The 22,323-nt window shown below is 47.0% G+C and overlaps 1 protein-coding gene across 1 annotated transcript in view; it reads right to left on the bottom strand.

Moving 5' to 3' along the window:
- The window catches only part of CACHD1 (cache domain containing 1), a 205,874-nt gene that overhangs the window by 9,409 nt on the left and 174,142 nt on the right, over positions 1 to 22,323 (bottom strand). Inside the window, exons 18-26 of the mRNA XM_038752670.1 lie at positions 20,760 to 20,870; positions 12,380 to 12,502; positions 11,042 to 11,141; positions 10,854 to 10,970; positions 6,602 to 6,762; positions 5,544 to 5,630; positions 5,102 to 5,218; positions 4,066 to 4,217; positions 3,157 to 3,318 (exon numbers count right to left, since the gene is read on the bottom strand). Of these exons, the coding sequence (XP_038608598.1) occupies positions 3,157 to 3,318; positions 4,066 to 4,217; positions 5,102 to 5,218; positions 5,544 to 5,630; positions 6,602 to 6,762; positions 10,854 to 10,970; positions 11,042 to 11,141; positions 12,380 to 12,502; positions 20,760 to 20,870 (1,130 nt within the window). The remainder of the gene's footprint in view (positions 1 to 3,156; positions 3,319 to 4,065; positions 4,218 to 5,101; positions 5,219 to 5,543; positions 5,631 to 6,601; positions 6,763 to 10,853; positions 10,971 to 11,041; positions 11,142 to 12,379; positions 12,503 to 20,759; positions 20,871 to 22,323) is intronic.

The following is a 22,323-nucleotide window of genomic DNA, read 5'->3' as shown; positions in this document are numbered from 1 at the left end:
GGACCCCCAAGAAGCCTTCCCAGATCAATTTCCCACACCCCAATGGCCACCCTGAGTGCTGATTTTACGCTCATTCTCCTCCACACTTCTGCATGTGTGAACATTCAATTGTCCTTCGGCTGTAAACTCATCTCTAGACCGTAGGCTGGTTATGGGCAGGGGATGTGGCAGCCAATTCTGTTGTGTTGTCCTCTCCCCAGTACTTAGTACAGTGCCCCGCACATAGTAAGCACTCAGTAAATACCATTGATTGACCGTATTTGATATTTCACCCTGACGTATTCTCTCTTGTACCCATTTCATCAATGTTCTCTCTCCTGCTCCTACTCTCTGTAAATCATTTTGATCTGCCCATCGGCCCCCTTCAGATGATCAACTCCTCACGCAAACATGTGATGTACCACTGCTATACTCTCCACAGTGTTTAATATAATGCTTTGCACTCAGTGGGTGCTCAGAAAATACCTCTGATTGATTGAGGACTCCCCCACCCCCAAAGTTGTTTTGAGTGGGGGGAAGGAGCAGAGACAAAGAAACCACATTTGCAACTGATTACTGCGGTCTGGTTGGAAATGGGAACCAAATGGGCACTTTACCCCTTAACCATGGCATCTGAAACGAAAGGAGGATGAGCAGAGTCAGAATTTTAATTGGACCTAAACAACCGCTCAGTACAGTGCTCTGCACACAGTAAGCACTCAATAAAAATGACTAACTGGTGCAGTGGATCGAAGGCTGCAAACCTGGAGGGGTATTTATTGGGCATCCATGGGGTGCAATGCACTGTACTGAGTGTTTGGGAAGGACAGAATCAGTCAAGTCAATGGTATTTATTGGGCACTTACTGTATTAATACTAAGCGCTTGGGAGAGTATAATAAAACAGAGTTGGCAGATATGTTCCCTGCCAACAACAGAGAAATATTCTCTGCCAACGAGCAGCTTACCCTCTAAGTCCATCACATGACTCAGAGTGTAATTTATGTATTTCTACTAACGGCCGTCTCCCCCTCGAGACTGTCAGTTTGTTGTGGGCAGGGACTGTATCTGTTATACTGTTGTCTTGTACTCTCCTAGGCACTTAGTACAGTGCCCTGCACACAGTAAGTGCTCAATAAATATGATTGATTGATTGATTGATGAAGGGAGAATTAGCATTCTCTCTAACAAGGCCAAATTTACACAGTCATGCCCGGCTAGGATGTACAGCTTGTCGTCAGCAGGGAATGTGTCATTTTGGGCTATACTTTTGTAGTGCTTAGTACACTGCACTGCACCCAATGGGCTTCAAACACTGCTCTTCCTACTATAACGTACTGCATGGAAGAAGAGAGTCAGCATTCGAATGCCAAGCTCGCTGTGAGCTTTCTTTTTCTCTTTCAGAGGTTTCCTTTTTCTCCTGTGCTGGAGAACCCCAGCGCCTGCAGGATCTGCAGAAATAACCCATTTTCCCACAGCAGGGAAGCCTAAAAAGTCTTTTCTGAGAGCAACGGGCGAATCCCCTCTGGCTAGTGCTTGCCACTGTGTTGGCCAAGAGGGGCTACTGCCAGGTAAGGAGAGATGGAAAGCTGGGCAATCCCTGGGTAAGCAGAGTGGCCTTCCTGGGCCAGGGTGGGGAGGAAACTGGTTCAAGATCATTTAAAACTTTGGCCCTAAGTGGGATGATTAGTTCAAATAAAAGCTGAAAATGCAGCCAACAGCACTGGCATTACCCTACCAATAATAATAACAATAATAATAGCATTTATTAAGTGCTTACTATGTGCAAAGCACTGTTCTATGCGCCGGGGAGGTTACAAGGCGAGTAGGTTGTCCCACAGAGGGCTCACAGTCTTAATCCCCATTTTACAGATGAGGTAACTGAGGCCCAGAGAAGTGAAGTGACTTGCCCAAAGTCACACAGCTGACAATTGGCAGAGCAGGGATTTGAACCCATGACCTCTGACTCCAAAGCCGGGGCTCTTTCCACTGAGCCACACTGCTTCTCAAGCTGCTTACCAAGGCTGCTGTGGGCACCACCACCCCTTCAGTGCCAGACTAATATGGTCACCACCACCTGTATCCCTTCCATACCTATAGGCTTACACACCCTACTGCTTAAGCGCTTACTCATCTGTTCTTTTTTAAATTTTTTAAAAAATCTTTTGAGTCTTTGTGCCTGCATTCCCTGCAAGATAAGCTCTTTGAGGGCAGGTGTCGTGTCATAATAATAATAATAATGGTATTTGTTAAGCGCTTACTATATGCCGAGCACTGTTCTAAGCTCTGGGACAGATACAAGGTTATCAGGTTGTCCCACGTGGGGCTCACACTCTTAATCCTCCTTTTACAGATGAGGTAACTGAGGCCCAGAGAAGTTAAGTGACTTGCCCAAAGTCACACAGCTGTCAAGTGTGACTTTCTAGACTTCTAGACTGTGAGCGCGCTGTTGGGTAGGGACCGTCTCTATGTGTTGCCGACTTGTACTTCCCAAGCGCTTAGTACAGTGCTCTGCACACCAATAAATACGATTGAATGAATGAATGAATGAAAGTGGCCGAGCCGGGATTTGAACCCTCGACCTCCGACTCCCAAGCCCGTGCTCTTTCCACTCAGCCACGCTGCTTCTCCATACAACACTCTGCCCATCATCATCATCATCAATCGTATTTATTGAGAGCTTACTATGTGCAGAGCACTGTACTAAGCGCTTGGGAAGTACAAATTGGCAACATCTAGAGACAGTCCCTACCCAACAGTGGGCTCACAGTCTAAAAGGGGGAGACAGAGAACAAAACCAAACATACTAACAAAATAAAATGAATAGAACAGATATGTACACAGAGGAGACACTCTCGTGTGTGTGCGTGTGTGGGGAGCTTGGGGAGATTTGGCGGGAGATGCTGGCGGGGAGAGTTCAGGCGAGGGAAAGCAGGGTGGGTGGGAGGGAGAGAGGGCATCCGCCTCTGCCAATTGTCAGCTGTGTGACTTTGGGCAAGTCACTTCATTTCTCTGTGCCTCAGTTACCTCATCCGTAAAATGGGGATTAAGACTGTGAGCCCCCCGTGGGACAACCTGATCACCTTGCATCCCCCCAGCGCTTAGAACAGTGCTTTGCACATAGTAAGCGCTTAACAAGTACCATCCTCCTCCTCCTCCGCCTCTGCCGAGAACTCACCCTGGGCGGCCAGCGGGGACATATGCTGATGGCTCCTGCGATGGATTTGGTGGCGGTACGCATACACTGCCAGGACAAGCACCATGATGCATCCCATGATCCCTCCGGCCACGGGACCCACCGGGGCACTCTTGATCATGTTCAGGGTGATGACCTCGTCGCCTGCGGTGTTTCGGAAAGAAACGCAGATGCAAATTTTACAGGAAGACCTGAGATCCACGAGGGGGCTGGCGGGATGGTGTCAGAATCACGCGTGGCTTCGAATGAGCCAGTGGTACTAGGTAATCTCAGCAAGAGGCAGGGGTTGACTGGGTGGGACTCTAGTGACTTGTCCAAGGTCATACAGCAGACAAGTGGCGAAACCAGGATTAGAACTCAGGCCCTCTGGCTTCCAGGCCTGGGCTCTTTCCACTACGCCATGCTGCTTCTCGAAGCTCACGTTCCCCAGTGGCACCTTTCCCAATAGGCAGCTCCAGGCATTGATCCTTGAAGGGGAAGCAGCTAGGAATAGGGTGGAAGGAGATGGGCAGCCCTTACCCGGAATGCTCCTCGTTCTACGTTGCCCTTGAACGGTAAAGGGTCTTCCCTGCACGTACGCCCAGTTCCACATTTGGGCGAGGGTGCAGTTAGGGAATTAGGGGACACCATCGGACAATGAGGGCCTGCTTGGGAAACAGCAGATCACACTGGAAACACAGGGCAGGTTTCTGCGAAAATGCAGCCCTGTGTTCTAGGAGAACTGGGTGTTTTCTGAGGACCTGTAGGGGGGCATGAGGGTGGCTGCCAGAGAATCTGGGGGCACTAGGGGTGTTCTGCAGGCACCTTCCGGGTATAGGGGAAAACCGGGTAGATCACACAGTCAGCTACCAAACCGTTAGTGGTGACTCTGAGGACAAGACTGACAGTTACCTATAGCTCCCATGTCGTCCACATAAGGGCTTTTGGCCCCTACGATGCCCCCAAAGCATTCTTTCTGCGACGCACAGTACGGCTTGTCCAGATGGGTCTTTCCATCGCTGTCCACCATGCACCACTCGCAATCCAACACGCCGAAACACTCTCTGTCCCGGCGGGGGAGGAAAAATCCCATTTTATTCTTGTAAATGGACCAAATGCAGATCCTGGTTTGTCCCCCTACTCTGTTGTATCCATCCAGCTCCTAAACTGCCAAAACAAAGGGCTGAAATGACTCTTTGCAAAACAGACTGCCTGCTTTTCCTGTCCTCTTCCTGTCTCCTGTCTTAGAATCTGTGTGGCACAGACAGGCCTGGGAGACAAGATCATGGGTTCCAATCCTCGCTTTTCCACTTTCCTACTGGGTGACCTTGAGCAAGTCACTTCACTTCTCTGGGTCTCAGTTACCTCATTTGTAAAATGAGGATCGAGACTGTGAGCCCCATTAACAAATGCCATAAAAAAAGTCGCATTTGTTAAACGCTTACTACGTTCCAGGCACTGTACTAAGAACTGGGGTGGATACAAGGAAACCGGGTTGGACACAGTCCCTGTCCCGTATGGGGCTCACAGCCTTAATCCTTGCTTTACTGATGAGGTAACTGAGGCACAGAAGTAAAGTGATGTGCCCAAGGCCACACAGCAGACAAGCGGCGGAGCCAGGATCAGAACCCATGACCTTCTGACCTCCAGGCTCGTGCTCTATCCACTATGCCTTGGTGCTTTTGGTGATCCCCAACAACGAGTTGTGTGAACCACTTTGACAAATGAAGCTTAAATGTCGGCAGTGAGACGGGGAATAAGGAGAAACCTGCACACTAAATCTTCCCAAATCTCAATTCCAGTTTTGTCGAGGAGGGGAGAGGGAGCAATGCCAGGGGAAGTGGATTCATCCCATCAAACTGGGAAAAGAATCAGGTGGGGTTAATGGACATGAAGGCTCATGGATCAGATCCGACATGAGGATAAGAGTCACTGAGGATCAGTTTACCCGCTTTCCATCCTCTGGCTGCACCTGGTGTTGACACACTGGTGGAGAGAGTCCTGTAAGCCAGGATCGATGGCCGTGTACGTTACCGGTTCCTGGTGGACTTCGCAACTTGGATTTCTAGCGGGGAGAAGAGAAGGGGTTGGAGAGAAAGGAGAAGTCAACGGAGCCATCGCCACTACCCAAAAATCACCGTTGAAAAATCACCCATCCTAATGCGGTTCGCCAATTCCCGGTGGTAAATTTGAATGGATTCGACGTGAACTGGCGGCACCAAGGGTGCGGATATACCCGATCCCACGTGTCATCTGCTCTAGGAGGCCACCGGCAATTCCATCTTACAGAAATCAAGCGAACCCAGCTGAAGGAAGAGCCCGAAATTGAACGAGTCATTCCAAACCCTTAGCAATCCCCACCCCGCCTGAGTAGGCCTGGTGGCTCTTACCGGCTCTCTGCGTTGGTGAGATTGCCGGTGCATTCGTTCACCTCCAAGGGGCATTCGCAGGGACACTCACACTCGTTCTGCTCCATTCTGGAAAATGAGGAAGTTGTGTTCCGTTCCAGGAGACCACCGTGTTCCAGCCAACGAGCCCAAGAGGAAGGCGATGTCGGGGAAGAGGGATGGGAATGTGGAGGGGAAAGTACTTCATAGAGGGTCTTTCTGGAACCCAAACCCAGTTTGGGGGAAAGGCGGTTCACGTACCCCGCCCCAACAGATGCCATTTTACAGACATGGAGGCTGGAGAAACCAAAGTGAAGCTGAGATAGTAATAATTGTGGTATTTGTTAAGCACTTTGTGCCAGGCACTGTGGTAACAATAACAGTAAAAATAATAACAATGGTATTTGTTAAGCATTTACTATGTGTCGAGCACTGTGGTAAACCTAAGCTAATCAGGCATGACACAGTCTTTGTCCCATGTAGGGCTCACAGTCTCGATCCCCATTTTACAGATGAAGTAGCTGAGGCCCAGAGAAGTGAAGTGATTTGCCCAAGGTCACACAGCAGTCAAGTGGCGAAGCTGGGATTAGGAATCCATGACCTTCTGATTCCCAGACCCGTGCTCTAGCCGCTTTGCCATGATGATGATGATGGCATTTATTAAGCGCTTACTATGTGCAAAGCACTGTTCTAAGCGCTGGGGAGGTTACAAGGTGATCAGGTGGTCCCACGGGGGGCTCACAGTCTTAATCCCCATTTTACAGATGAGGGAACTGAGGCCCAGAGAAGTGAAGTGACTTGCCCGAAGTCACACAGCTGACAATTGGCGGAGCCTGGATTTGAACCCATGACCTCTTACTCCAAAGCCCGGGCTCTTTCCACTAAGCTACGCTGCTCCCACCACTTGCCATATGGTGGGACGGCCAGCTGCTTGAGGACCTCCCCGGGGAGGATGGTCAAGCAGCTAGGCTCGCTCTGCTCCAGGCAGGGAAGGCAAGGTCCGATTCTCCCGGGGTCCTGCCCCATCCCGATCCCGCCCCGGAGTCTCCGCCGTTCCCTACCTGTGACAGTTGAGGCACAGGCGGTCCACCATGCTGCAAGCGCAGAAGGCCAGAGAGTCGCAGGTTTCGTTGACGATGCCGACAAAGGCGTTGGTGCCTGGAATCCGGGTCAGTCGGTATTTGGAACAGTGGCTGCCGTGCACAAGGTTTGTCAAATCCCCCTACACCAAACATCACGTTGGAGAATTTATCCGGCTGAGCAAAGTGCTACACTTTGGGGCAGATACCAGATGATGATAATAACAATTGCGGTACTTGTTAAGCACTTACTATGTGTCAAGCACTGCTCTAAGCGCTGGGATAGAAAGATATGAGGTAGTCAGGTTTGGACACAGTCCCTGTCTCACGTGGGGTTCACAGTCTTAATCCCCATTTTACAGATGAGGTAACTGAGAACCAGAGAAGTGAAGTGATTTGCCCAAGGTCTTCACATAGCAGATAAGTGGCAGAGCGGAATTAGAACCCAGGTCCTTCTGACTCCAGGCCTGGGCTTTATCCACCAGGCCATGCTGCTTCTCTAATGATCTGATGATCACATCAGACATGGTACTGGGAGGTGGGGAGAGCCAGTTGCCGCCTTTCCCTTTTACAAATAATAATAATAATGATAATGGTATTTGTTAAGCACTCACTATACGCCAAGCACTGTTCTAAGTGCTACGTTAGATACAAGGTAAGCAGCTTGTCCCATGTGGGGCTCACAGTCTTAATCTTGACTCTTGGGAGTCAGAGGTCATGGGTTCAAATCCCAGCTCCGCCACTTGTCAGCTGTGTGACCTTGGGCAAGCCACTTAACTTCTCTGTGCCTCAGTTACCTCATCTGTAAAATAGGGATTAAGACTGTAAGCCCCATGTGGGACAACCTGATTACCTTGTATCCCCCAAGTGCTTAGAACAGTGCTTTGCACATAGTAAGCACTTAAACACCATTATTATTACTATTATTATTAATGCCTATTTTCCGGATGTGGTAACTGAGGCCCAAAGAAGTGAAGTGACTTACCCAAAGTCACACAGCTGACAAGTGGCGGAGCTGGGATTAGAGCCCATGACCTCTGACTCCCAAGCCCATGCTCTTTCCACTAAGCCACGCTGCTTCTCTAGGTGCCTGAGGCCCAGAGAGGTTAAGCGACTTGCCCTAAATCACACAGCAGGCCGCAGGCTGAAATGGGGCTAGAACCTGGGTCTCCTGACTCCAGTTCCAGGAATTTTCCACGAGGCCACACTGCCTCCCTAAAGAGTAGATAGGCACTAGACCTCTTGGGGAGGCAAAGACTTTTCTCCTCAGGTTCGAAACATCCACTTAAACCACCAACTGAAACCAACATGGAAGAAACGGAAAATCCCGACTTCCATATTAGGACAAATAATATTCACCGTTCCAAAGATGAGCATAACCAACCACATTACAATTTTTCTCCCTACGGTGACAGCCTATTTTCCGCCCTTCTCCCATCCTAAAAGCTGTGTTGTATTAACCTAATGGACGGGAAGAATGGATTTCAGGGGATCATTCCCTGCAGCCTCATTATACCTATTTTCACATACAGAGAGAACAGAGACACATTTAGTCACATAGTTCACATCCATCCTCCCGCCGCCTCACCCACAGACAGACTGTGCATACCCCCAAATATTCCTGTCAGAGAGGGTCAGAAAGGATGAGGACCATATGGAATGGCAGTAAGAAATGGGGTGGAGCTGGAGAGAGTGACAGATGGGAAAGGCGATGAAGCAGAAGCTGGGAGAACAGTCAGAAAGTACCATAGAATATTTATTTATATTAATGTTTATATACGTATTAATGTCTGTCTCTCCCTCTAGACTGTAAATTCATTGTGGGCAGGGAGTGTCTTTTTTTCATCTTGTACTCTCTCAAGTGCTTAGTACAGTGCTCTACACACAGTAAGTGCTCAATAAATACGATTGAATGAATTGAAGGAATGAATGTCCAATTTCATCAGCGTACTTTTAAAAGGCAGTAAAAAATCCGGAGAAGGTACAGACAAAAAGTCACAATAAACGATTAAAGAGTTGTCAGAGGAGGAAAGGAGAAAAGAACCAGGGTTATTTAGCCTAGAGGAGAGAAGGACTAAAGGGTGGGTTCGTAACTATCTTCCGGGACTTCAAGGACTTTTCCTTGAGGACCTGGGCCTTCAGTTTCAGGAGGAAAGCTTGGGTGGACATAAACCAGGACAAATAGGTCACAGAAAGGTTTCCAGAGAAGGAGGTGAGGAGAGCTTTGAGAGAACTGACACCCAGCTTGGGGAAGCTTGAGGTCTAGGATTGGGAAGGAGATGGAGGGAGGGGGAAGGAGGGAGGGAGGGAGCGCGGGAGACAGAGAGAGAGAGAGAGATAGAGATAATGAATGAATGAATTAGGGGCAGTTGGCAGTCTTCACCCAGGAAACAGGATTTGGGCTACAGGAGTGTGTACCCAGGGAGCCACCCGGGCAAAATCTGGCCCAGGGGCTCCAGGAAGGAGTCATCATCATCAATCGTACTTATTGAGCACTTACTATGTGCAGAGCACTGTACTAAGCGCTTGGGAAGTACAAATTGGCAACATATAGAGACAGTCCCTACCCAACAGTGGGCTCACAGTCTAAAAGGACCCAGACTTAAAGGAGTCCAGACTTAATAATGATAATGATGGTATTTGTTAAGCGCTTACTATGTGCCAAGCACTGTATTAAGCACTGGTGTGGATTCAAGCAAATCGGTTTGGACAGTCCCTGTTCCACATGGGGCTTAAAGTCTTAATCCTCATTTTACAGATGAGGGAACTGAGGCCCAGAGAACCAGAGTGACTGGCCCAAGGTCACACAGCAAACAAGTCGTGAAGCCGGGATTAAAGACTTTGGATTCCCAGGCCTGTGCCCTATCCATTAAGCCACGCGGCTTCTCCAGTCTTGTTGGGGTTCCCTGGCAAGCCCAGTCTGGGGGCCAGGACCTGGCTTCCGGCTGATGCCCAAATCTTTCCATCTTTTCCATGATAAAGCTGTGCCACCCTGCACTTTAGAAACCAAAGAAGAGATGGTGCTCTCTATACCCTTCACCAGAGCAGCCTTGAGCTCTCATGGCTAGAGGAGAAGCCCTTCTTCTGGCAACGGACCACAGCGTATTGGCTAGGGTTCCTTCCCGCTGGATGGAGAGGACACTTTATGCTCTTCCCACGAGTTCTAGTGGGCTGGATCAACTGGGAGGGACCTCCCCTAGCACCCATAATAATAATAATAATAATAATGATGATGGCATTTATTAAGTGCTTACTATGTGCAAAGCACTGTTCTAAGCGCTGGGGAGGTTACAAGGTGATCAGGTTGTCCCATGGGGGGCTCACAGTCTTCATCTCCATTTTACAAATGAGGGAACTGAGGCACAGAGAGGTTAAGTGACTTTGCCCAAAGTCACACAGCTGACAATTGGCGGAGCCGGCATTTGAACCCATGACCTCTAACTCCAAAGCCCGTGCTCTTTCCACTGAGCCACGCTGCTTCTCATCTGCCGATGACATATCCCTCCTCTAACCCTTACTTCCCATTGCCCGAATAGCCTCTCCTTTCCTCTCCTCCCACTCCCTTCTGCATTGCCCTTGTAATTCATTCATTCATTCATTCAATTATATTTCTTGAGCGCTTACTGTGTGCAGAGCACTGTACTAAGCACTTGGGAAGTACAAGTCGGCAACATATAGAGACGGTCCCTACCCAACAATGGGCTCATCCCCCTGGCACTTACGTACATATGCGTAATTTATTGATTTAAATAATGTCTTCCCTTCCGTATTGTAAGCTCCTTGTGGGCAAGGAACATGATTATCAACTCTGTTTTACTGTACTCTCCCCAGCGCTTAGTACGGTGTTCTGCACATAGAAAGTGCTCAATAAATCCGGCGGATTGATCCACAGAGAACTGAGCTTTGATCAAGGTGTGAATTGGGTGGGGTGGGCATGGGTGCTACCTTACCCTCCGGCACGCACACTGCCTGGTAACCCCCAAACTGCCTGCTAGCCTTGCTGTTATAAATGAACTGAGGCAAGACAGTTCTGTTGCCCTTTGACCCCAGGGAGGAGAGGCAGGCTTGTGCCAGGGGAAAATAAAAATATGGTACTTGCTAAGCGCTTACTATGTGCCAAGCACTGTTCTAAGCGCCGGGGTAACTGCAAGTTAGATTGGACCCAGTCCCTGTCCCGCATAGGGCTCACACTCTTAATCCCCATTTTCCAGATGAGGTAAGTGAAGGGACTTACCACGAGGCTGGTATTAAATTTGTAAAACCGTTGAACTGTCCTGTCACTGAAGCTGTTGCACAAGTTCTTCTTGACGAAGTTGGGATGGTTGAGGATGTCGTTGGCCACCAAGGGTTCCTAAAGGTTGGAGAGCGATAATAAACATGTGCCTCATTCGGCCCCGCCGTCAACCGGGCCACACGCGGTACCTTGTGCGTGATGTGCTGCTGCTCCACGGGGGCGTGGCCTTTGGGGTCGATAAGCGTGGGATGGGCCACCAGGTATCCTCTGTCCTCCATAATGAAGCACCTGTCCAAAGAAAGCCAATCTCCGCTTACCAAAGTCGCTTTTTTTTTTCCATTTTAAAGGCACCAGATCTCCCCAACTTCAGTGGTGACTTTTCACTGGGTTTTCAGCAACAGGGTTTTCACTGAAGGCAGGTGAGAAGCAGCGTGGCTCAGTGGAAAAGAGTACGGGCTTTGGAGTCAGGGGTCATGGGTTCAAATCCCGACTCTGCCAATTGTCAGCTGTGTGACTTTGGGCAAGTCACTTACCTTCTCTGTGCCTGTTACCTCATCTGTAAAATGGGGATTAACACTGTGAGCCCCCTGGGGGACCACCTGATCATCTTGTAACCTCCCTAGCGCTTAGAACAGTGCTTTGCACATAGTAAGTGCTTAGTAAATGCCATTATTATTATTATATCCCAAGATCCAGACCCACTGATGTTTGAATTTGATTGAATGGATTCAGTCCCTTGTCCTTAGGCCCCATTGTTTTTGAGGACCACTGTGCCCTAGTGATACAGCCTGGGTCTAGGAGTTGGAGGACTATGTGACCTTGGGCATGTCATTTCACTTCTCAGTGGTTTGCACATAGTAAGCGCTTAATAAATGCCATCATTATTATTATTATTATTCTCTGTGCCTCAGTCACCTTATCTGTAAAATGGGGATTAAGACTGCGAGCCCCATGTGGGACGGGGACCGTGTCCAATCTGATTAGCTTGCATCTATCCTGGCACTTAATATAGTGTCTGGCCAATAGCAAGCCCTTAGCAATTCCCACTGTTATTATTATTATTATTACCACCATATCATTTTGCTGAACTTGGAGGTTTTGAAACCCAAGGGAAGTGGATAAGGGCGGTCCTATTCCCACATTCTTAAAACTGCTCCTGGCTTTCCTGTATTAAAGAACCTCAAAGGGGAATGTTATGCAGGAACTACCGCTTCTTACTTGCCCACCACTGAGTTTCATTTAGTTTTTAGTTGCATCAAAATCACGGATCGAATGGCATGGGTCTGGGAATTCGGAGACCCAGGTTCTAGTTTCGGCCGTGTGACTCCTGGCCAGGCGTCTCACCTCTCTGGGCCTCATTTATAAAAAAGTGCTAATACCACTCACCCCTCCCTACTTCCCAGGGATGCTGTGAGGAGAGATTCCAAGGGTTGATGCGAAAACTCTTGGGCAGAAGGGAGAAGGCATTACACAAAGTTAAAGTTCTGGGAGGGGGATGGAAAAGAAAGAATTTCACTGAGGCTTACCTTATTTTGTTGCCTCCATCTTGGTTACAAACTGGCAATAGATCCATTAAAACTTTGTAGAAATATCTCAGGGTGAAATCGATGCCCATTACAGCCACAGTGTGCCCGGAAGACAACTGAGAGCTTGAGAAAAAAGAATAATGGGGACAAGGAGATCTCTTATTCAAGGCAGCATTTGGAACAAGTCATTTTAAATCCCACCCAGAGCCGAGCCAAGCATTACAGACTTTTGCACGCAAAAGGTTCACCCAAGTCACTGGTTTGGAAGAACACAGGAGATTTCTGCAGAAAGTAGGAGGCAGGGGTAGGTAAAAAAACCGAAGAATTATCTAAATCCGAGAATGATTTCATGATTGAGTTCAAAGAAGCCATAGCATCTGTGTTTGCAGCTTGGGACCTCTCTGAGGCAGATCATTCTTTCACATTGATTACCCAAACCATTCAATCAGTTCAACAGTGTTTATCTAGGGCTTACTGTGTGCCGAGCACTATACTGAAGGCTTGGAGAGTACAGTATGATAGACCTGGTAGACCTGATCCCTGCCCACAAGGAGCCTACACTCTACTGGGCTACTCCTACTGGGGGTCTAATATTGCCAAATTCTGTCAGAAACAACAGTTTGTTACAGTGTACAGTTTGCTAGACACTGTACTAAGAGCTGGGGTGGATACAAGCAAATCAGGTTGGACATAGTCCCTGTCCCACGTGGGACTCACAGTCTCAATCCCCATTTTACAGATGAGGAAACTGAGGCACAAAGAAGCAAAGTGACTTGCCCAGGGTCACACAGCAGACAAGTGGCGGAGCTGGGATTAGAACTCATGACCTTCTGACTTCTGGGCCTGTGCTCTTTTCACTACGCTATGCTACTTCTCTAATGCAAGTTGATCAGATCAGACCCAGTTCCTGTCCCACATGGGGCTCACAGTCTTAATCCCCATTTTACAGCTAAGGTAACTGAGGCACAGAGAATAATAATAATAATAATGATGGCATTTATTAAGCGCTTACTATGTGCAAAGCACTGTTCTAAGCACTGGGGAGGATACAAGAAGCAGAGAAGCTTAGAGAAGCAGCGTGGCTCAGTGGAAAGAGCCCAGGCTTTGGAGTCAGAGGTCATGGGTTCAAATCCCGGCTCTGCCAACTGTCAGCTGTGTGACTTTGGGCAAGTCACTTAACTTCTCTGGGCCTCAGTTACCTCATCTGGAAAATGGGGATTAAAATTGTGAGCCCCTCGTGGGACAACCTGATCAGCTTGTAACCTTCCCAGCGCTTAGAACAGTGCTTTGCACATAGTAAGCGCTTAACAAATACCAACATTATTATTATTATTATACAAGGTGATCAGGTTGTCCCACAGGGGGCTCACGGTCTTAATCCCCATTTCACAGATGAGGGAACGGAGGCGCAGAGAAGTTAAGTGACCTGCCCAAAGTCATACAGTTGACAAGTGGCAGAGCTGGGATTAGAACCCATGACTTCTGACTCTCAAGCCCAGGCTCTTTTTGCCAAGCCACGCTGCTTCTCATCACTTATCCCAGGTCACACAGCAGGCAGAGTCGGGATTGGTACCTGGCTCTAACTGTTCATTCGTTCATATTCATTCAGTCGTATTTACTGAGCGCTTACTGTGTGCAGAGCACTGTACTAAGCGCTCAGGAAGTACAAGTTGGCAACATATAGGGACGGTCCCTACCCAACAGCGGGCTCACAGTCTAGAAGGGGGAGACAGACAACAAAACAAAACGTATAATAAATGTGTTTAATAAATGCCATTACGTGTGCTTAATAAATGCCATTATTATTATTATTATATAATAATATAATATATATAATATATATTATTATATATTATATTATATTATATTATATTATCATATAATAATATAATATAAACCAAATAAAATAAATATGTACAAGTAAAATAAATAGAGTAATAAATATGTACAAACATATATACATATATACAGGTGCTGTGGGGAGGGGAAGGAGGTAAGGTGGGGGTAATGTTGGTGATTTTTTTTTTTTTTTTAGAATAACGAATTCTTTCTTCAGTTCTCTGCTTCCCAAACCTCCGTTGACCTCCGAGGGTTAAATCCCTAGACTGTAAGCTCGTTAAATATGAAAGCATCCTTGTACTGTTTTGAAATTGGCCTTCCCTCAGGATCAAGGCATACCTGCATTGCTCCCTCTAGACTGTAAGCTTGTGAGGGCAGGGAATATGCCTTCTAACTCTTTCGTCTAGTGGACTCTCCCAAGTGCTTAGTACGATGCTCTGCAGATAGTAAGCACTCAATAAATACCATCGGTTGAAAGAATGAACGATTGGTCAGCTCTCTGGAAGATACTTTGATAAGTATTATTCTATTTATTGATTTATTTATTTTACTTGTACATATCTATTCTATTTATTTTGTTAGTATGTTTGGTTTTGTTCTCTGTCTCCCCCCTTTTAGACTGTGAGCCGACTGTTGGGTAGGGACTGTCTCTATATGTTGCCAACTTGGACTTCCCAAGCGCTCAGTACAGTGCTTTGCACACAGTAAGCGCTCAGTAAATACGATTGATTGATTGATTGATTGATTGAGTAGAGGGAGAGGAAGGAGGGGGCGAGTCGGGATTGGTACCTGGCTCTAACTGTGTGTTCAGAGACCACGGTCTCACCTGACAAATCTTCGCAAGGATTTTTCCAATGTAAAATTTGACAGAAAAACAGTAACAAAAATTCAACATGAACTTTAAAAGTTGAGGGGAAACTTTCATTCTGTCCTGTGGAAGCACAGTGCCCCCTTCTGGTGATAGATAATATCACGGCTAACTTTGAAGGATAATAATAATAATAATAATAATAATATAATAATATAATAATAACAAATAATAATTTGTTAAGCACGTACTATGTGCCAAGCACTGTTCTAAGTGCTGGGGAGGATACAAGGTGATCAGGTTGCCCCCCGTGGGGCTCACAGTCTTAATCCCCATTTTCCAGATGAGGTCACTGAGGCCCAGAGAAGTGAAGTGACTCGCCCAAACTCACACAGCTGACAGTTGGCGGAGCCGGGGTTTGAACCCATGACCTCTGACTCCAAAGCCCAAGAATGACTAGTTCGAGATTCAGGCCCAGGCAAAAAGCAAAATTATTAATTGTTAGTGTGAAGCAGACTAATCCTTAACTACTCCTGTTTCCACCGTGTAGATCATTACTACGCGGGACTATAAACCTCAAGTTAAAGATCGCTCAAATGCCGTCAAATTAATTGGAATGACTCAATGGGGTCGACTTAACTGTTGACCCATACGCATTCCATTTTAAATATGCTTTTGTATTCTTAGGGTACAAGAAGCTGCAATGAGGGTCGCTTATACCGTAGGGTGAATAACTTTGAGAAGAAGCAGTGCTTAAATGAAATACGGAGAGCTGCAATAAATCACCCTGCCTGGTGTTTCTGGTTTTTCCTTGGCGTTTCAGAAGATTACTTTTAAGTTCATAGAGGCCTTCGGGGAAAAAGGGACAACATCAAATTAAACTTATATTCAAGAGAAGCACATACAGCAGAGTCATTAAAGTTGTGTGTGTGTGTGCCCCTCAAAAACAAGACCCATGCCTGTAAACCTATCAAAAGGAAAAGGCGTTTTTCTCTCAAGAGGGGAAGAGACTTGAAAAACAAACTCAGTGGAAGAAAGGAGTAGAGAAGGAGATTTGAATAAACAACACGGCGGTTTCCCAATCCAGCATTCCAAAAGCCGGCCACTTGGAACCGCTTGGACATACCTCCCTGCTCCCCTGCTAGGCTTACAGTTCCTAGAGGGCAGGGTTTGCATTTCTAACTCTATTGCACTCTCTCAAACACTTAATAAAGCGTTCTGTATCCTAGATGCTCAGTAAATATGCATCTCCTGAGGTGGAAAGCGGTCACCAAGTGCCTACTGTCCAACAATCACTGCAGTGTAGACTTTCAAGAACAGAAACTCCTCACCATTTGCTTTAAAGTGAGCCCACTTTCTAGACTGTGAGCCCACTGTTGGGTAGGGACTGTCTCTGTATGTTGCCAACTTGTACTTCCCAAGCGCTTAGTACAGTGCTCTGCACACAGTAAGCGCTCAATAAATACGATTGATTGATTGATTGATCACCTTGCCCTCTCCTACCTCACCTTGCTACTCTCCTTCTACAACCCAGACCACAGACTTCGCTCCTCTAATGCCAACCTTCTCACCGTACCTCCATCTCATCTGTCTTGCTGCCAAACTCTCGCCCACATCCTGCCTCTGGCCTGGAATGCCCTCCCTCCTCATATCCAACAGACAATTACTCTCGCCCTCTTCAAAGCCTTATTGAAGGCACATCTCCTCCAAGAGGCCTTCCCTGAGCAAACCCTCTGTTCCATTTCTTCAACTCCTTTCTGCATCACCTTGACTTGCTCCCTTTATTCATCCCCGCTCTCAGGCCTACAGCACTTATGTCCATATCTGTAATTTATTTATTTCTATTAATATCCGCCCCCCTTCTAGACTGTAAGCTCGTTGTGTGCAGGGAATATGCTTGTTATACTATGTGTACATATATATATATATATGCTTGTTATATATTGTACTCTCCCAAGCACTTAGAACAGTGCTCTGCACCCAGTAAGCACTCAATAAATACAACTGACTGCCTAGATTGTCAAGTTTCTGCTCAAGCAGCTCACAAACACATAGAAGAAGCCAGGATACGTGCAGTCATTCATTCATGCACTTATTCAATCATATTTATTGAGTGTTGACTGTGTGAAGAACACTGTATTAAGCGCTTGAGAGAGTACAAGAATAAACGGACACATTCCCAGCCCACGACAATCTTACACAGAGTCGAAATGCAAAGATGTAGTGGCAATTGGGCTGTCTAAATGCAAATCCCTGGGTATTCCGGAAGTTTTGCTGGGGAAAGTTACTCTTGGACTCCTGTGACCCAAAGAACTGAGCTCAGGGGTGGGGAAGCGGCTGAGACAGCATCATCGGGGTGGGTTCCTGGCTCTCTGGAACTGATGCTTTGCTGTTGACCCAGAAGTGATCTGGAAACGGGAGCTCAGGGGACCTCAAAAACCGCCCCCTCACCGGCATCGCCCCATTAGTCTTCCCAGCCCGGTCCAAGAGAGACCTTGGGTATAGGTAACTATCATCAATCATCATCAATTGTATTTATTGAGTGCTTACTGTGTGCAGAGCACTGTACTAAGCGCTTGGGAAGTACAAGTTGGCAACATATAGAGACAGTCCCTACCCAATAGTGGGCTCACAGTCTAAAAGGGGGAGACAGAGAACAAAACCAAACATACTAGCACAATAAAATAAATAGAATAGATATGTACAAGTAAAATAAATAAATAAATAAATAGAGCAATGAATATGTACAAACGTATATACATATATACAGGTGCTGTGGGGAAGGGAAGGAGGTAAGATGGGGGGATGGAGAGGGGGGCGAGGGGTAACTATGTTGCACTTGGACATGGTGCAATCAATCAATCAATCACTGCTCTTCCTTGAGCGTTTCCCATGTGCAGTTCACTGTACTAAGCGCTTGGGGGGGGGGGGTAAAACACAGAGTTGGCAGACACGTTCCCTGCCTACAATGAGCTTACAGTCTAGAGACTGTAAGCACATACTCTCCCTGCATGCCTCAGGGATAGTGCCGGAGACATGTGGGTTTAGGCGTACAGTGCCCAGACCACAAGAATATCCCAACAAAGTCAGACTTTCCTCTTCTTGGTAGCTTCAGGAACTATGAGCTAATTATTGAAAATGGCATAAATGCTATTATGTTCAGAGTGGCCTTGTGGACAGAGCAAAGGCCTAGGAATCAGAAGGACCTGTGTTCTAATCCCCTCTCTGCCACTTGTCTGCTGTGTGACCTTGGGAAAGTCGCCTAACTTCTCAGGGCCTCAGTGACCTCATCTGGAAAACGGGGGTTAAGACTGTGAGCCCTATGTGGGACAGGGACTGTTACCAACCCAATTACCTAGTACCTACAGTGCCCAGCACATGGTAAGCGCTTGACAAATACCACGTTGTTATTATTGTATGCTTACTTGATAAAAACACAATACTAAGGACTAGAGAGAAGGTGTAAGCCTCTGATTCTAGACTTGTGAGCTTGCTGTTGGGTAGGCACTGTCTCTATATGTTGTCAACTTGTACTTCCCAAGCGCTTAGTACACTGCTCTGCACGCAGTAAGCGCTCAATAAATACGATTGAATGAATGAATGATTCAGCCACAGTACCTGCCCCCTCAGAGAGCTCGCATTCAGAAAGGAGGTGGGGGTGGGAAGGAAGTATGCAATGAGCTAGGGTTAAAAGTTCAACCTAGTGACAGGATGGATGCCAAGTAAACTGGAAAGATGTTTGAACTCCTCCTCTGCAAAAACACGTTTTCACGGGGCTTTCGGCAAGAGCGAAGGGGACAGCAGACTTAGACCAGTGCACTAGGATCAAATACCAATACGACTGCTGTTCTTTTCCTTCCCAGAAGCAACGTGGTCTTACGTTTCCTCTGTGCAATTTACTTAAATGCCTATACGGTCGGGATGGAGAGGCTCACTGCTGAGACATTAACAGAGATCCGTGCAGTGACTGGTCTGCTCAGGGAAACATTTGACCAGTGGGGACTACTGATTTTATGGGGAAGAACAATAAATCAGCTCTGGGCCAGGCACACAGTCTTCTTTTACTCACAGAGCTACGCTCCTGATTTCTCTATCACCTTTCTATTCATTTCCTGTCAACAGAACTACGTTTTTTTGGGTTCTTTTTTTCCTTTTGGGGATTGTTGGGGAAGGGTTCAGGAGAAGCATCACAGAGCAAGGGCCTGGGAGTAGTAATAATAATAATAATGATGGCATTTGTCAAGTGCTTACTATGTGCAAAGCACTGTTCTAAGTGCTGGGGAGGATACAAGGTGATTAGGTGGTCCCACGTGGGGCTCACAGTCTTAATCCTCATTTTACAGTTGAGGTAATTGAGGCACAGAGGAGCTAAGTGACTTGCCCAAAGTAACAGAGCTGACTAGCAGCAGAGCTGGGATTTGAACCCATGACCTCTGACTCTCAAGCCCGTGCTCTTTCTACCAAGCCATGCAGCCTGGGTTCTAATTCTGTCTCTTCCACTTGTCTGCTGCGTGACTTTGGGTAAGTCACTTCATTCCTCGGTTCCCTCACCTGTAAAATGGGGATTAAAACTATGAGCCCCATGTGGGGACAGGATCTGTGTCCAACCTGATTCCCTTGTATCCACCTCAGTGTTTAGTATGGTGCCTGGCACATAGTAAGCGCTTAAATACCAAACAAAAAATAAATAAATAAATAAAGAGAAGACAAGGGACGAAGAAAGAGGGTGATCTTACTTAGGATAATGAGTAACTATTCCACCTCCACTTTCCCCTTGGCTTTATGTCTGACAGTAAAGGCTTGAGCACAATACAAGTCAAAATGCTATATATTCCAGGTGCTAGGAAAAAATACATTTTTTTGAGGAATAAAATTCAACTCCGATTGTATTTAATTGGATAAATGGGTGTCATTCGATGTAGCTTCGATACTGACACTCGTGGGTGGGTGTCTGTTTACAGACTGCAAGTCTCCAAGTTGGAGCTCACACTTTGCTCCCCTGGAAAGGGATTTCTCTCCCCTACACAAGAGAGCAGAGTAAAGGCCTATATCTAGTAAGGCACTGTACCAAGTGCTTGGGAAGCGCAAAGGAAGCAAGGCAAATAATAACAATAATAATAATAATGGTATTTGTTAAGCGCTTACTATGTGCAAAGCACTGTTCTAAGCACTGGGGGGATACAAGGTGATCAGGTTGTCCCACGTGGGGCTCACAGTCTTCACCCCCATTCTACAGATGAGGGAACTGAGGCACAGAGAAGTGACTTGCCCAAAGTCACACAGCTGACAATTGGCGGAGCCGGAATTTGAATCCATGACCTCTGACTCCAAAGCCCGTGCTCTTTCCACTGAGCCACATTGCTTCTCAAAATGTTCCTTGTCCTACACTGCAATGCAGGGACTCAGCTTCTGGGACACCACAGATGATGAGAGAAACTCCTGTAATTTTAAAACTGGAGCATGGGCAAGTCTGGGGTCAGAGGGGTTGAAATTTAATGCCCTGCCCCTTCTCTAACCCCAAGAATTCCCCGCCCCCTCTCCCCATGAACACCCAGATTCCAGCGGCACACACAACCTTCCCCGGTTCTCACTAGTTCTCCCTCCCTGCTGTGGAAAGTGTTCAGCTTTTGTTTTCTTCCCAGATGGGTTCCCCGGAGCATAGGCAACTTCAATTTACTGTCTATGAAGGCCGTGGAAAAGAATGTGGAATGATCCAAAGTGCTCAAATATTACCTGGAAGAGTGAACCGTATGACTGATGGTAACCACGTAGCCAGCTCCTCCAACATCTAAGTAAGGACCGGTCAGGGAAATTAATCCCGGATTAGCCACGGCGTGCAAGTACCTAAGAAAGACCAAAATAAAAATTAAAAAAAAAAAAGGAGAAATTGATTTTGACTCTCAGGTGCTTATTGGGATTACTGCTCCAACTGCTTGTTTAAAGATAGAGAGCTACATGGACTCCTTAGAGACACTAAATGTCTGATTTTATTAATAATAATAATAATAATAATAATGACATTTATTAAGCACTTACTATGTGCAAAGCACTGTTCTAAGCACTGGGGGGGGTTACAAGGTTGTCCCACGTGGGGCTCACAGTCTTCATCCCCATTTTACAGATGAGGTAACTGAGGCTCAGAGAAGTTAAGTGACTTGCCCAAGGTCACACAGCAGATGTGGCGGAGTCAGGAGTCGAACCCATGACCTCTGACTCCAAAGCCCGTGCTCTTTCCACTGAGCCACGCTGCCCTTCCATTGACACTTTACTGACACTAGACCCTTTAAAAGGGGGCACTCTCCAGATTCACTGGGTAGAGACAATGCCAACACCATCCTCTTTGGAAGGGGCAGGGCAGAGAGAGACACAAAATTCACAACTGCAAAGGTGGGCGGTGTTTGTGTGTGTGTGTGTGTGTGCTGGGAAGCACTGGAAGGATGACAAAATATAGCCTGCCGAGGGATCCCCCTAGTTCCAAACCTGGAGCTTTTGTCCCAGGTGGGCCCTATCTACGTATCCTCAGCCTTCTTTGGAAGCTTCCTAGCTCCCAGAGACTCCGAGAACAACAGGCGGGACCTCCCTGCTCCTCTTCCAGCCGGTTGTTTGCGATTTGCTTGGCCACAGACAACTACAAAAAGTGGCCCACGGTCCCAAATAATTGGAAGTTCTGCTCTTCCTCCACCCCCCTCACCCAACAGAAGATTGAAGGATGGAATTGTTCCCTCCCAACATTAATTCAAAATCCCCAGTGAGGAAAGCTGAAGCCCAAGTGGTTTACCCTCAACTGCGTCTACCTCATTTAGGCTTTCTCGCCCTGACTTTAGCTAAACAGGGCAAAAGAATTTAAAACGTTCTTCTTTGGGCAAATGACAGCATCTGTCGATTGCTCATTTGGAAGGGCCCGGTCAAAAGAAACGAAGGAGCGATGGAGTCGAATCAAAGCACAGAAATCAATTACATCTTGGCAGGGGTGGGAGGACAGAGGGGAAATAGCAAAGTCACAAGTGATCTCGTTCCTGAGCAGCGTAAGGTTAGAAATCCGAGCCCGCTCGATCTCCGCGTTTTGCTCCCCAGCACCACCTGGTAGGCTTTTTGTCTTTTAACTTCAGCACAGAAAAAACAAAAACCAGATGTGGAAGCACATCTTTGAGTTCTCAATATGTAAACTTCTCACATGTCATAGACAGATCCTTATACACAGAGCCATTTAACTAAAGTGGTATGTTGATGCATGCTAGAGCAGAGTTAATTGAAATTATATTAAAGAATATCCAATTCCAGACAAAGTCCTAAGTGA

Source organism: Tachyglossus aculeatus, chromosome 10 (assembly GCF_015852505.1).
Source record: "Tachyglossus aculeatus isolate mTacAcu1 chromosome 10, mTacAcu1.pri, whole genome shotgun sequence".
NCBI lineage: Eukaryota > Metazoa > Chordata > Mammalia > Monotremata > Tachyglossidae > Tachyglossus > Tachyglossus aculeatus.
This window is presented reverse-complemented; position numbering and strand designations above follow the sequence as displayed.